Source organism: Octopus bimaculoides, chromosome 19, assembly GCF_046866305.1.
Source record: "Octopus bimaculoides isolate indiv1 chromosome 19, ASM4686630v1, whole genome shotgun sequence".
Lineage (NCBI taxonomy): Eukaryota > Metazoa > Mollusca > Cephalopoda > Octopoda > Octopodidae > Octopus > Octopus bimaculoides.
Genome location: NC_142946.1, coordinates 4,052,528 through 4,066,767, shown reverse-complemented (window position 1 = coordinate 4,066,767; position 14,240 = coordinate 4,052,528). Strand labels below are relative to the sequence as shown.

The following is a 14,240-nucleotide window of genomic DNA, read 5'->3' as shown; positions in this document are numbered from 1 at the left end:
AATAAGGTAGGAAAACTCAAAGTTAACGGAGGGGAAAATGTCATGAAACAACTTATTATTCCCAGTTATTTGTCATATTTCTGAAGGTGTTTGTAAAAATTCTGTATTTGCAGACCATATTTTCTCAGAGAATGTTCCGGATTCCACTGAGAAAATCTGGAGCGGTTGAATTATTTTATTGAAATATCAACAAGGGAGTCTCATTAATTTTGTTTCTTTTCTTGTGGTAATAAAAATGTTTTGAAGCAGACACATAATGTATAAATATATACACATACAGCGACAAAAATTGTATGTGTGCATGTATGTGTGTGTATAGGTTATATAGGTGTGCATGATGATGTGTGTGTGTGTATGCGTGTATGTGCATACACACACACACACATATATATACACAGATACATAAATATATATGTGTATATATACAGGTACACACACACACATGTATATATATATTTATATATATACATACAACTTGTTTGTATATATATGTGTGTATATACATGTGTATATATAAGTATAGGTATATATATGTATATATATATATATATATATATATATATATATACATAAGTTAATATGTGTGTAAATAAGTACATATAAGTCTCTGTGTGTTTGTGTATGTGTGTATAATATATATATATATATACATATATATATATATATATATATATATATATATATATATATATATATATATATATATATATATACATATATATATATATATATATATATATATATATATATATATATATATATATAAATGTATGTATGTGTGTATGTGTATATATTTTCTTTTACTGTCTGTCATTTTACTTAGATATCTGTTCCTGTCTCATCTCCTAGTTTTCTGTCATCAAAATCAAACTTGGGAGATGAAAACAAACAAAAAAAAAACATAGATGAATAAATATATAAATGATTGGCTGCATTCCTTTATAAGAATTAATGTAAAAATTGGTTTCAATGTTTGCTGAAGAACCATTGGGATGGTAGGGATGGTAGAAAGACCAAGAGTTTCCAACAGGCACCACCTAAATTTTAGAACAGCTGCCATTTATAGAATGTCGTCTAAATGCGCCGGGTTGGCATAGGTGCCATCAGTAACCATTGGATACGTTGGCACAGATGCTTCGGGACCTGGCGTGACTGGACGACTACTCCCGGTTACGTTTCCCATAGTCTCGGCATCGCTTGGATATGGTGCTCCACAGGTCTGGCTGTTGCCCCGCTGTAGGAGGACGGCAGGCTTCGGTGGGGTAGGGTGTGTCTGGCTCATTCCTCCCACTATCACCCCAGCTGGAGTCCCTACTGATAGGGCTGTAGGATTCATTGACGTTGGAGTTGTGATTGGCGTCATTTTCGAAAACTGACTCAGTTTCTGTTCAGCTTCTCGCTGTTTCTGAAGGGTCTGTCGAAGAGTTCTTCGCTTCTGCAATATAAAAGAACAATTTGTCATTAACAAACAACAAAGAAAATGTATATATGTGTGGTACTTACACAAAGTATATATATGTATATATATATATAAAAAAACAAAGTAACATTTGTTTTATTACAAGCGTTGAAATGCGTATTGTACGATGCAAACAAGAAGATACTTTATCAAACGTAGAATTGCCATCAGAATAGCAGAAATACTGGGTTAAAAAAAAAAGGTGGAAAAATTTGTCAACAACCAGCCATGAAATTTGAACTCACATCCCCCCAAGACTCCAGTTGAATGCTTTACCATTAAGCTAAACAGCACATTGACAAATTTATCTGTTGATCAAGATGCTAAATAGCTAATTAAACAACACATGTGAATAAATATAAACAAACATAAAAAAATCTTTTTTTATATTGTGTGTGTGTGTGTATATATATATATATATATATATATATATATATATAATGGGCTTCTTTCAAATCTACTCATAAAGCTTTGGTTGGCCTAAAACTTCTGTAGACAACACTTGCCCAAGGTGCAGCACAGTGGGACTGAACTTGAAACCATGTGGTTGGGAAGCAAACTTCTTAACCTCACAGCCACTCCTGCTGTATAAAAATATAAGCCTTTATGCACCTTTTTATTTGAAGGATGTCGAGTTTATTGTATGTGTGTGTGTGTGTGTGTGTGTGTGTGTGTGTGTGTGTGTGTGTGTGTGTGTGTGTGTGTGTGTGTGTGTGCACTCATGTAAGCATGTGCCTGTATGTGTGTGTACTGTGTGTATATGTGTGTGCTTGCGTAATGTGTCTGTATGTGTGTATATATATATATATATATATATATGTATGTGTGTGTGTTTATATTTGGTGCAGTCGTCTGCCTGGCCAGTTCCTGACAAACCGTCCAACCCAGGCCAGCGTGGAAGGCGGACGTCAATTGACGATGATGTGTATGTAAGGGAGAACTGGGTTAAGGGTACGTGTGTCTGTGGAATACTCAAGCACTTCCACATTAATTTCACAAACAGGCTGTTCCATTGTTGCAACCTACAGACTGCCACATTTCGCATGCATATGTATATACACACACCTGCACAAAATGGGTTTATTAATACATATCCATGTATGTATATATGCGTTGATAACATATACAGGAAAATATGTCATAGACATTTAGTTCTGTGTTATATACACACACGTACAGAAGAATTATAAAAACGTGTGTACATGCGTCTGTAGTTATACGGAGAATTTGTTGATAATTAAGGACAATTTATGAGTGTAGTGGGTGGTGGTCGTGGTGAGAGTGCACTTAACATTTCCTTTCCAAAATATACACACTGGCCTACATATATGTAAACAAGCATATACACAACTTGTCTGAGAGTGACTATTAGGTGAGAGTGGGTGGGTTTGTGGTGGTGGTGGTGGTGGTGGTAGTAGTGGTAGTAGGGGAGAAAGAAGGAGAAAGAGAGAAATGCTTGCGTGTGTGTGTGTGCGCAAATACATATGCTTGTGTTTATACTTATGTATGTATGTGTATAATATATATATATATATATATATATATATATATATATATCACACACATAGATATGCATGTGTCAGTGTGTGTGTGTGTGTGTGTGTGTGTGTTAATATACATGTGTGTGTGTGTATTTAGTATATGTGTGCTTATATGTATGTATGTATGTGTGTGTGTGCACGTTGAGGAAGTCAGTTGTGGATGATGTAACTTAATTGACCACACCTAAAGGAAAGGTCAAGGGTAGATACCCCTCCACCCCACCCCTTTCCGTCCCCACTTCCACCCACAACAAAACACAGGGTAGAGGTGGGAGGTAGATTTACAGTCTGGGTAGCTAAACAGGGGTGTAAGAGGAGGGTGGTTGGGTAGGTAGGCGAGTGGGTGGGTAGGACAGGAAGTGAAGTAAATAACTACTTCCTGACAAGTAGGCAGGAAGTCTTAGAGAATGGTGAGGAGGATGGCAGTAATAGTGGGGGGTGGTCAGAAATGGATTGTTGCAATGTTGTGATGTTAGTGCCTCTTCTTAGAGTCATGACTACAAGTTCTGTACAGGTTACAATGCTACTGGGGTTGCAGCGTTAGTGATGCCATTATTCTAAAATTATAATAATCTTTACCACCACCACCACCACCACCAAAATGAGGTGGTGGTGGTGGTGGTGGTGGTAATGAGGAGAGTAACTGTTATCCCAGTAGTTGTAGGGACACTCGGAGCACCAACAACCAAGTTCGAGAAATATGTCGGAGAAATTGGAATTGATATGAGGGCAGAGCAGGCCCAAACAACTGCTCTATTGGGGAACAGCTAAGATTTTGAGATTGGTGCTTGGGTGTTGAGTGTCTTCCACGATAAGTTAACATCCGGGTACCAAAGGTTATAATTTGCAGAAAGAGACCCTGGTGAGAGACCCTGGTGAGAGACCTCTGACAACAGGTTGCTGTTTGCTCTCACAGAATGAACCAAAGCAAACAAGACTGAGAGCTCTGAGAAGTAAAACAACAACAACAATAATAATAATCCTTTCTACTATAGGCACAAGGCCTGAAATTTGTGGCGAGGGGACTAGTCAATCACATTGACCCCAGTGTTTCACTGGTACTTAATTTATCGATTCCGAAAGGATGAAATGCAAAGTCAATCCCAGTGGAATTTGAACTCAAACCAAAGATGGACAAAATGCCACTAAGCATTTCCCAACACAATAATGACAGTTATTTTAATAATTTCTTCACTATTTCCAAAATTAATTAAAACAGAGGCAATGTATTTCAACAGAATTAAGACAACAAAATGGGTTTACCCTTTTCTTACCAATTCACATGAAACTACACTTGGTCCCTTTGCACAAATTTCCCATTTAAAAGTGATTAAAATCAAAATTTTCCATCAAAATTTCATATTAATTTATGTTCCAAACACCAGCTTAACCAATTTTGTCACTTGTCATTCTTAATCATTTGTTAACCCTTTTTTTAAAAACTATATTTCTGTTGAGTTGCTTTGTGTTTCTTTCAATTAATTTAAAATATAATAAAGAATTTAGTAAAATAACTTAATCATCATTAAGCTAGTGTTAGGAACATAAATTGTGGCTAAGGTTTGGTGGAGGATTTTAATTCAAAACTTATGAAAACAAGACATTTGTACTACAGAGCCAGAAGCGGTTTCAGCCGGATTGCTAACGAAAGGGTTAATAATGACTGAGTTATTTTATGAAATTCTTTGTTATTTTCCAAATTAATTGAAGCAAAAGCAATGTATTTCAAAAGAAATATGCTAATGAAAGGATTAACGAACTAAATTTGAGACAAGGTTGTGTTTTAAGAAATCTTGATTAGGACTTTGGAAATATCAGATTGGCATCCAAAAAGAAGTACACGCAGAATGACAGAAGAGAAAGAATGCTGTGTCACCAGTTTACCAGTTCTGAAAGTTCCCCTCTCGCTATAATTACTGTAACGACCTTGATTCCTACAACACAATTGCAACGGTGTTTGTTGTTTTTACTCAAAGACAAACTAAGTCTTCAACACTTGATTCATAATTTTAGAACATTCTTGAATACGAGAAGTTTATTATTGTTCTCAGACTTGTTTCTAATTAAAAGAGTGGCACCAGAGTTTAGAAGAATACCTCCAAGACAGAGAGGCTAGAATGGTGAAGGAGGAAAAGGGTTAGACAGGATACTGGTGCTGCCTTGACCTAAATGAAGAACAAAGACAGACATTATAGGAAGTAGTGAGGTGGAAGGAATGGCTGGCTGGCTGGCTGGCTGGTTGGCTGGCTGGCAGTCACCAAGATGTGTTTCATGCAGTAATTTGTGTTTAACTTTTAGGTCTTCGTAATGGTTTGAAGTGAAGGATTTGACCCTAAGGGGGAAACCGGTGAAATATTCTACTGAAATATGAATAAACATCTTATTGAAATATGGAGCAGGCATGGCTATGTGGTAAGAAGCTTGTTCCCTAATCACATGGTTCCAGGTTCAATCCCACTGTGTAGCACCTTGGGCAAGTCTCTTCTGATATAACCCCAGGCTGACCATTGTCAGTTATTTTGAATAACTGGAAAGTAGAGAGAATAACAGAGAATGTGGTTTGGCTGAGGAAGGAGAAGGTGGTTGTGTTGCTATGGATACGTGAATGTGTGATTAAAGAAATGTCATGAGTCGACCAAAGTAGTGGTGGTGGTGGCGGCGATGAGGATCATGATATAGGAGCAGGCCAAGAAGGGTATGAGAAGTGGTAAGGATAAATCGGACAATGTTGAGCTTTGCAACATATTGATGTCTGACTGAGATAGTTGGGGATATTGGGAATTGTAAACTTATCCAACCCATGTAAAATAACAGGCAGACATTGAAATATTAATCCTTTTTGTAAAGCTCACAACAAGAGATATTCAGCAATAATGTACCTGTATATATATATATATATATATATATATATATATATATATATATATATATATATGAAATAGTAAACATATTACAAATTAAATGTTTAAGACACAAAAGACAGTACTCTGTGTGCCTGCCTACATAAATATATATTCCTATAGGTGTGTGTCTATATATATATATATATATATATATATATATATATATATATATAATATCTTTTGTTGATTTAAATTAATAACAATAGTAAATGTTATTCCTAGCTTTGGCATGTGTGACAGTATTTATATAATGTGTGTGTATACGTATGCATGTATGTATGTATGTATGTACATATGTAGTGTGTATATATATATCTTTGTAATTTCCCTGCTAGCGTTTGAGCTTACCCCTCACCACTACAACAAAAGCTGTTTCTATGTAGCACCCTGTCCTGCCATCACACTAACGATTCTATAGAACATTCTGCTCTTTGAGGTAGTCACCAGAATATGCAAATAAAAGAACCCTACCACCAGTAGAATGAACCAACATTGGTTTAAATAAACACCGAGCTAAATATGTACACACACACACACACACACACACAAATATGAATGTGGAGGTGCGTGGCTTAGTGGTTAGAATGTTGAACTCATGATTGTAAAATTGTGATTTCAATTCCTGAATGAAACAAAACATTGTGTTCTGGAGCAATATATATATGAAGAGAGAAAAAGTATGGAGAGAAAAAAAGAAACAAACAAACATGTCTGAATTAAGCAGTAAAGATATACTAAAATGACCAGAAGAGGAAGAAGTTGGTTTGAGGTGTGGATGAGAAAGGAGACTGCAGTGACACCGTATATGTGTGTGTGTGCAAGCATAAGTGTGTGTATGAAGCAAAGGTGTACATATTCATAAGTGCGTGTGTGTGTGATGTTTACATTCAGAGCTTTGCATGCACAAATCACTGAGCTACAGATGGTGTTGTCTGTTGACATTTTCCTGTCAATAAGACATCCAGTAGCTCTGCATTTTCAAAGATGAAAACTCCTTTACTGATGTAAAATGAAGGAATGAATGAACACCATGTGTGTGTGTGTGTGTGTGTGTGTATCTATTACACACACACACACACCTATAACTTTTGATATTTGTATCTGTTTAATCACTAAACAGTTTGAAGTTATTTATTTTTGTAGAGAAGGTGGGGGACCAGAGAAAAATAGAGAGAGAGAGAAAGAGTGTGTGTGTGTGTGAGAGAGAGAGAAAGATAAGAATGCAGGAAATGGTGAGACAGAGATGGGGGGTTTAAGGAAAGAATGTGGTAGAGAAATAGGGGAGAAAAGGAAAGGGAGAAGGGAGAGAGAGAGGGGGGTGAAAAGGGATAGTGACAATGGGGAGAGAGAAGGTGAGAAGGAAAAAACGATTGGGAAAAAAATTCTTAAAATGTGAAAAACAAAATAGCGTGTGTGTGTGTGTGTGTGTGTGTGTGTTGTATATTATCATTATTATTATTATTATTATTATTATTATTATTATCATTATTATTATTATTGAGGCAGCGAGCCGGTAGAATGATTAGCAAAAACGCTTAGCATTTGATTCATCTTTACGTTCTGGGTTCAAATTCTGCTGCGGTCAACTTTGCCTTTCATCTTTCTGGGTCAATAAAATAAGCGCCAATTATGCTCTGGGGTCGATGTAATCGGCTTATTTCCTACCCTGAAATTACTGGCCTTGTGCTAAAATTTAAAATCGTCATCATCATCATCATCATCATCATTAAGATGGCAATCTGTCAGAATTGTTAGCATGCTGAACAGCATTTTGTCTGTCCTTCTGTTTTGAGTTCAAATTCCACCAATGTTGACTTTGCCCCTTGTCCTTTCGAGGGTTTCTGTAATCAACTAGCCCCCCACCCTCCCCCCCAAATTTCAGGCTTTGTGCCTATAGTAGAAAACATTATTATTATTATTATTATTATTATTATTATTATTATTATTATTATTATTATTATTATTAAAAACACATAAATATTCTGAAATAAAACAGTTAAAAAAAGAGAGGAAAGACAAACTAGAAAACAAAAAAACTAAACTTACATTTGGTTTCTGTAAATATACATCGACGACAATAACAAGAACAACAGGAATGTAATATCATTTAAACAGTTATTAGAATTAGTCTTCAGAAAATAACAAAGTAATACAAAAAAAAAGCAAGTATTTTTATAGCCATGCATTCATCAAATATTCAATTCTCGTCAGCCAAGAACCAAGAATCAATCGCGAGGAATAAACTCTTTAAGCGCAACACATCCTTCTTTGACTTTACTTTTCACCGCCATCATTATTATCATTGCTATTATTATTATTATTATTATTATTATTATTATTATTATTATTATTATTGTGCAATGGTTGATTATGCCTTTTATCGTCTCAGGGTCGAGAAAATAAACAGTAGTCAAGTGCCGAGGTCAATGTAGTTGACCAAACACCTTTCCCAAATTTTCAGGATTTGTGCCTCTTGGAGAAAAGATTATAATCAGTTTTTTGGGGGGTTTTTTTGTATTTCTTTTCTTAGCAAAATGTGTCTTGTAGACCCACAGCTAGCAATATTTTCTTTGCCAGAATTTTTAAATATTCATCTACCAGAGAGTTAATTAACCATCGTATGATGGGTAACTTTGGAAGTATAATTTTGCAGTCATGGGTAATGCCAGGAATTATAGCTTTCATACAATAATCTTAATTCAACTGTTATCAAATTTCTTGTGGTTTATACATTATAATGAAATGAATGCTAATTTTCAAGAGAAAAATTATTTATTATTTTGAAATAAAACTGAATAAAACATCACTTTGAGGCACAAGTCTGGGCGAGGTTGTTTAAGGAAGGCCAGCAGTCGCCTGTGGATACCAGCCTCCTCCTCTCCATGCCACAGATGTTACCCAAGGGAAAGGCAAAGGGGCCGATACATCTTGGCACCAGTGATGTCGCAACTCATTTCTACAGCTGAGTGAACTGGAGTAATGTGAAATAAAGTGTCTTGCTCAAGAACACAACACACAGCCTGGTCTGGGAATCGAACTCACTACCTCATGATTGTGAGCCCGATGCTCTAACCACTGAACCATGCGCCTTCACAATGATATATATTATGTCACTAATTAGGTCAGTAATCATGCCACTAATTAATATCATTGGGAAAGGTATGAACACCAGACATTCCACCTCTCTAAATCAGTTTCGTATCTCTAGAAAGACCCAAGAGAAGCTGTCTGAATGACTTTTCCCAAATGCAGTGAAATACCAACGGCTGGCATCTGACACGGAGGGTTAAAAGTTCAAAATCAAGTGATTCCCATCACATGATCAGCTGGAGTTCCTGACTAACAAAAAATTCCCTCAAAGACACACGGAGGCGTCTATTTTAAAATGAGTTGAGATGAACTTATTTTAAGGATTAAACCTAATCTTTTTATTTTTATTTTAAATGCGTCTGACCTGTTCTAACCCTTTAACATTCAAATGAGAAACACAAAACCTTGCCATTTGTTCAAACAGGAAAAACCACAGCCTTGTCGTTGATTTGTAAACTTGTGAAGCAGTCAGACTCACAAAACCACACAGGAAGTCACGTTTTAACCTTCATTTGTTTTTGTTTGTTTATTTTTGTTGTCTCTATATGACTACAATGGTGCAGTTAAACCTTAGACAAGATACTCTACTTTTCTATATAAATACAGGATGCTGCCAAAAGAAAAAAAAACCTCCCATATTCACCATTTTTGATAACCGCTTCATCAACAGACACACAACTCGCACCAGTTTAAATTATATCTAAAAAAAAAAATGACCAAACATTACCTCCATAAAAGCATGATTACTCTCTTTCCTAATACCACAGCAATGGCTTTGTATTTAAGGGAGGTTTTTCTGTCATACCCTGTATGACAAAATATCAGGCGGAATTGGTGAAGCGTTGAGCAACAGAAGTATCTTGTGGAAGTTGGTTATGTCACTTGACATTCCAAGTTCAAATCCTGCCCAGGTCCCCTCGACTTGTCATTGTTTTAAGGTTTATAGAATAAGATCTGAGATCAATATAATTGATTGCCTCTTAGAAAGGTGATGCCCCAGCATGGCCACAGCTGAATGCCCTTAAACCAGTAAAAGAATGGAAGACTATGCAAAAACATTAGAATTATGAATGCTAACTGGTAAACAAGGGGTGGGGGGGGGGGGACAGAAGTTGGTGCCAATAACGACTGCTTGGAACTGTTGCAATACTTAAAGAGTTCAAATTGAAATATAAGTTAAAGAAAGAAGATAGAGGAAGAAAAATTAGAAGAAAGTGCAGCAAACCTTGTGCAATGTCGTGTAAGGACCAAATTATTAGTATTATTATTATTATTATTATTATTATTAGTGGGAAAAATTGTAAATTTTAGAAGTTACCAAAGAAGAAGAAGAAGAAGAGCAGAATCAGCCAGTGAGAAAATTTAGGAAACCAAACCAACTTAAAGACTTTGGCAGATGAACTTTTCCTAATAATATATACATACATATACATACATATACATACATGCATGCACAATCACACAAACATTTGTATGTTTAGGCGCATTTACTTTTGTGGGGCTGTTTGCGTGTGTGTGTGTATATCCTTGAACATGTGGGTATGTATGAATAATTCTCCACACACACACACACACATGTTATGTTAGTGATGATGAATTTGAGAAAAAATGTACTCAATACTGGAAGTAAAATGTATATAATTCTTCATTACTTAATCCTTTTGTTACCAAAAACGGCTGAAACCGGTTCTGGCTCTGCAGTACAAATGTCTTGTTTTCATAAGTTTTGAATTAAAATCTTCCTCCAAACCTTAGTCACAATTTATGTTCCTAACATTAGCTGAATTATGACCAAGTTATCTAACTAAATTCTTTGTTATATTTAAAATTAATTGAAAGAAACATAGAGCATCTCAACAGAAATACGGTAGCAAAAGGGTTAACAGAACACTTCACAGGGCCATATAATAACAAAAAAAAAAGGCTTTGTGTGAAGGTCAGCTCATCTTCTGGCAAAGGCTAGGCTTGGTTTTTGAACCAACATGGGACACAGACATTATATAACCTCATGAGTCACCATATGTATCACATACTTCCATAAACTACTTCACACTGAATACAGCATTCCCCCCCCCCTACTCCATATTGATTATTGTCTCCATTATGATGTTTCACAATTGTTAGTGTGGAGGGGGGAGGGATTGTGGACATTTGTTTTGTTTGTTTTCAGACAATTATTATTTCTTACTGTCTACTTTTGTCGTCGTTGTCATCATCATCATTATCATCATCTAGTTCAATGTTGCTATCAGTATTAACCTGCACTCACACAGGCAGCTGTTACCACTCAAATGGCACCACTTAGCTGAGGGGAAATAACTCCTGACACTATGTCTACACTACAAAAGCACTGCTGGCCTTGACCATCACTAAAGAATGGACAGCTATTGTGAGATATAATTTTCAGTCATATGTGCCTACATTTACATAGTGTTTATCCTTTCATAGAAAAACAGTATTCAATATCCAGTTATAGTGGAAGAGTGTATAGAGCATAGATTTTATATGCCAGTCAAACCATCCAAATCATGCCAGCATAGAAAACAGATGATGATGATGATGATGATGATGTTAGTAAATGAATGTAAATTTGTGTTTGTAGTAACAGGTAACATCTTTTGTCCATACCTTAGGTTTCATACAGTGTACCAACAGAGAATCAAAGACAAGCATGTAAGCTGAAAGAAATCTTCCTCACATTCTTACAAAAACATGTACATTACCCCCCCACACACACACACGCGCACACACACACACACACACACACACACACACACACACACACACACACACATGTATGTATATGTGTATCAAATACGAACTGAATGTTAGAAAAGCATTGAGTGTACATCAGAAGAGAAAGTTTTGAGAACCTACATGCAAACTAATTCTTGTTTCAAACCAAACCAAAACCAAAAGCTAAGAAAATATTTAAGGAATTTTAGTCTGAGAAAGTGTTAGCCAGCATATCCCGTGAGAAAAAGCTGTTGTTTAATGTGGAATTATTAGAAATGGAATGGGCTATGGGGAAAACTTAGTGAGTGGATATATATATATATATATATATATATATATATATATATATATATATAATATATATATATATATATATAGGAATGTATATATGTATGTATATGTTGCACCACATTACCACATTGGCATCATCGGATGGTGCCATGTTAAGAGTCTTCAAGTCTTTCATCTGCCGCCATGATTGGCGCAATGTTTTTCTCTTCTGCAAAGAACAGATCCACAAACAAACATCTTAAAGAGAAACTAAAAAAAACAAATATATAATTTTTTGAATATTTTTCAGAAATTTTTGAATTTTATTTTCTTAAATTTTCGTATTTGATAAAAAGAAAATAAATTTAAAAAATAAAAAAATTCTTTTGTATCTAGAAAAATGTGTAAATGTTTTGGTGGAAATTGAAAATTAGCTTTGATTAAGATTAATTAGAAGATCATAATAAAGTAAGCCGACTGTCTGTATGTCTGAGTGTGTTTCATTTTTTTTTTTATGATTCCTTCATTAAAGAAGCAGCACCAAAATTTTGTCTTCACATCTAACTAGACATGAGTAAGGACATAAGGAATGACATGAAGCATGATCAATGAGATAGACTTTTCCCCAACTTTAAGTATAAAGTTGTAAAAGCTACAAACATGAAACTTACTTCTAAGTTGCCCTTGCTTTTCCTTGAAAATCACGTGATAAACAATCAACCTACATCTTAAAAATTAAAGGGTCGGAGTTTGGGTTACTGATAAATGGTGGCTCAAGAACTGGTTTGCTAAATTTGAGGGGCATCTTATAAATTCCAGTACCTTCAAATACAGTAATATAGTTTCTAATATAACAGGTCTCCATTGCAAAGGGGGACTACTCTTTATATATTTCACACAAGTTATCATTTTGATTAGACTAAGATGACTAAACGCAGCTGTTTGGATGCTTATGATTTGGCATTGTGGCTGATTGGACATGAAGTCTGTTTTGGTGTCTGTGCTTTTACGCCACTGGAGGCAAACACATGCAGAAATATGTACATACATACAAAGAGAGAGAGAGATAGAGAGAGAGAGAGATAGAGAGAGAGAGAGAGAGAGAGAATAATTTAGGTGAACATGATTCATTTAAATACTCTCCCTCTCCTCAGACACATAAATAGAGATATGATCACACCCTTAGAAAGAAAGGGAGAGAGAGAATGAGACATATAGAAACCAGTACACACACATATGTCCCTCGACTGTTTAACTCAGACATATTTTCTTTCTCTCCATCTTTTCTCTCTCCTCATTTGTCCTTTCTGTTGAAGAGCCTTAGCTCAAAATATTAAAGACTTCTTCGATTTTTCCTGAGTGTCAATCTAATACAACCTGTTTGTTAATGTTTCACCTCATCTTTGTGTTTTATTTTTGAACCATATGTACACACAAACACGTGTGTCTGTGTGTGTGTGTGCATGCATGTGTGTATCTGTTTGTTGTACACGGTATTCACCAAAAGGAACACCATTTACAGAAAAGTATTAAATGAATTATTTAGAGAGTATCAATGATATTTGTTGTGATAAACATTAATGAATAACATGGCAGAGGCTTTTATAAGAATAAAGCAATGTCTGTCTGTGTGTCATGTTGGTAACTGTGTACAATGCAAATTCATGCTGTCGATAAGGACAAAGTATGAGATCACATATTCTGAAGCAGGAGAAGTGCAGTGTGACTGTTGTAACTAGCGCCTGGTTGATGAAGAAGGGACCAGACCGTAGATGCCATTAGTGATAAAGTGAATAAAATATTTAAAAGAACAAAATCTAAATATGGGACAAAGATATGAAAAACTAATAAATATTGGTTGTGTTGAAGGAGGAAGAAATCTCTGAGGGATGGAACCAAAGTGCAAAGTGTTTGGAAAATGAGGATTAAAAAAAAAAAATTCCAGCAAAGAAATCTCTTTTTATCTGAGAAAACAATGGGGGGTGGGGGGAGGGGAGGAGAATAAAATGGTGATATTGAAACAGAGAATTCAGATACGAAATTCCAGTGACAATATCTGAAAGTCTGTTTCAAAGACTTTTTTTTATATCTTTTGTTTAATTTCATCTATTGTCTCTTTCTCTCACACTGTCTATCTATCCATCCATCCATCCATCCATCCATCTCTCTCTCTCACACACACACATGCTGTCTATCTATCTAACTGCCTGTCAGTCAGTCAGTCTCTCTCTCTCTCTCTCT

The 14,240-nt window shown here is 35.5% G+C and overlaps 1 protein-coding gene across 2 annotated transcripts in view; it reads right to left on the bottom strand.

Moving 5' to 3' along the window:
* Window positions 1–918: 918 nt before the first annotated feature.
* LOC106884058 (glutamate receptor ionotropic, NMDA 1) overlaps window positions 919–14,240 on the bottom strand; it is a 60,295-nt gene continuing 46,973 nt past the window's right edge. The window contains exons 18-19 of one of the 2 annotated variants that reach the window (XM_014935273.3): window positions 12,145–12,228; window positions 919–1,435 (exon numbers count right to left, since the gene is read on the bottom strand). In XM_014935273.3, the coding sequence (XP_014790759.1) occupies window positions 1,061–1,435; window positions 12,145–12,228 (459 nt within the window). In that variant the 3' untranslated portion in view covers window positions 919–1,060. The remainder of the gene's footprint in view (window positions 1,436–12,144; window positions 12,229–14,240) is intronic. The other variant, XM_014935274.3, reaches the window with a different exon arrangement.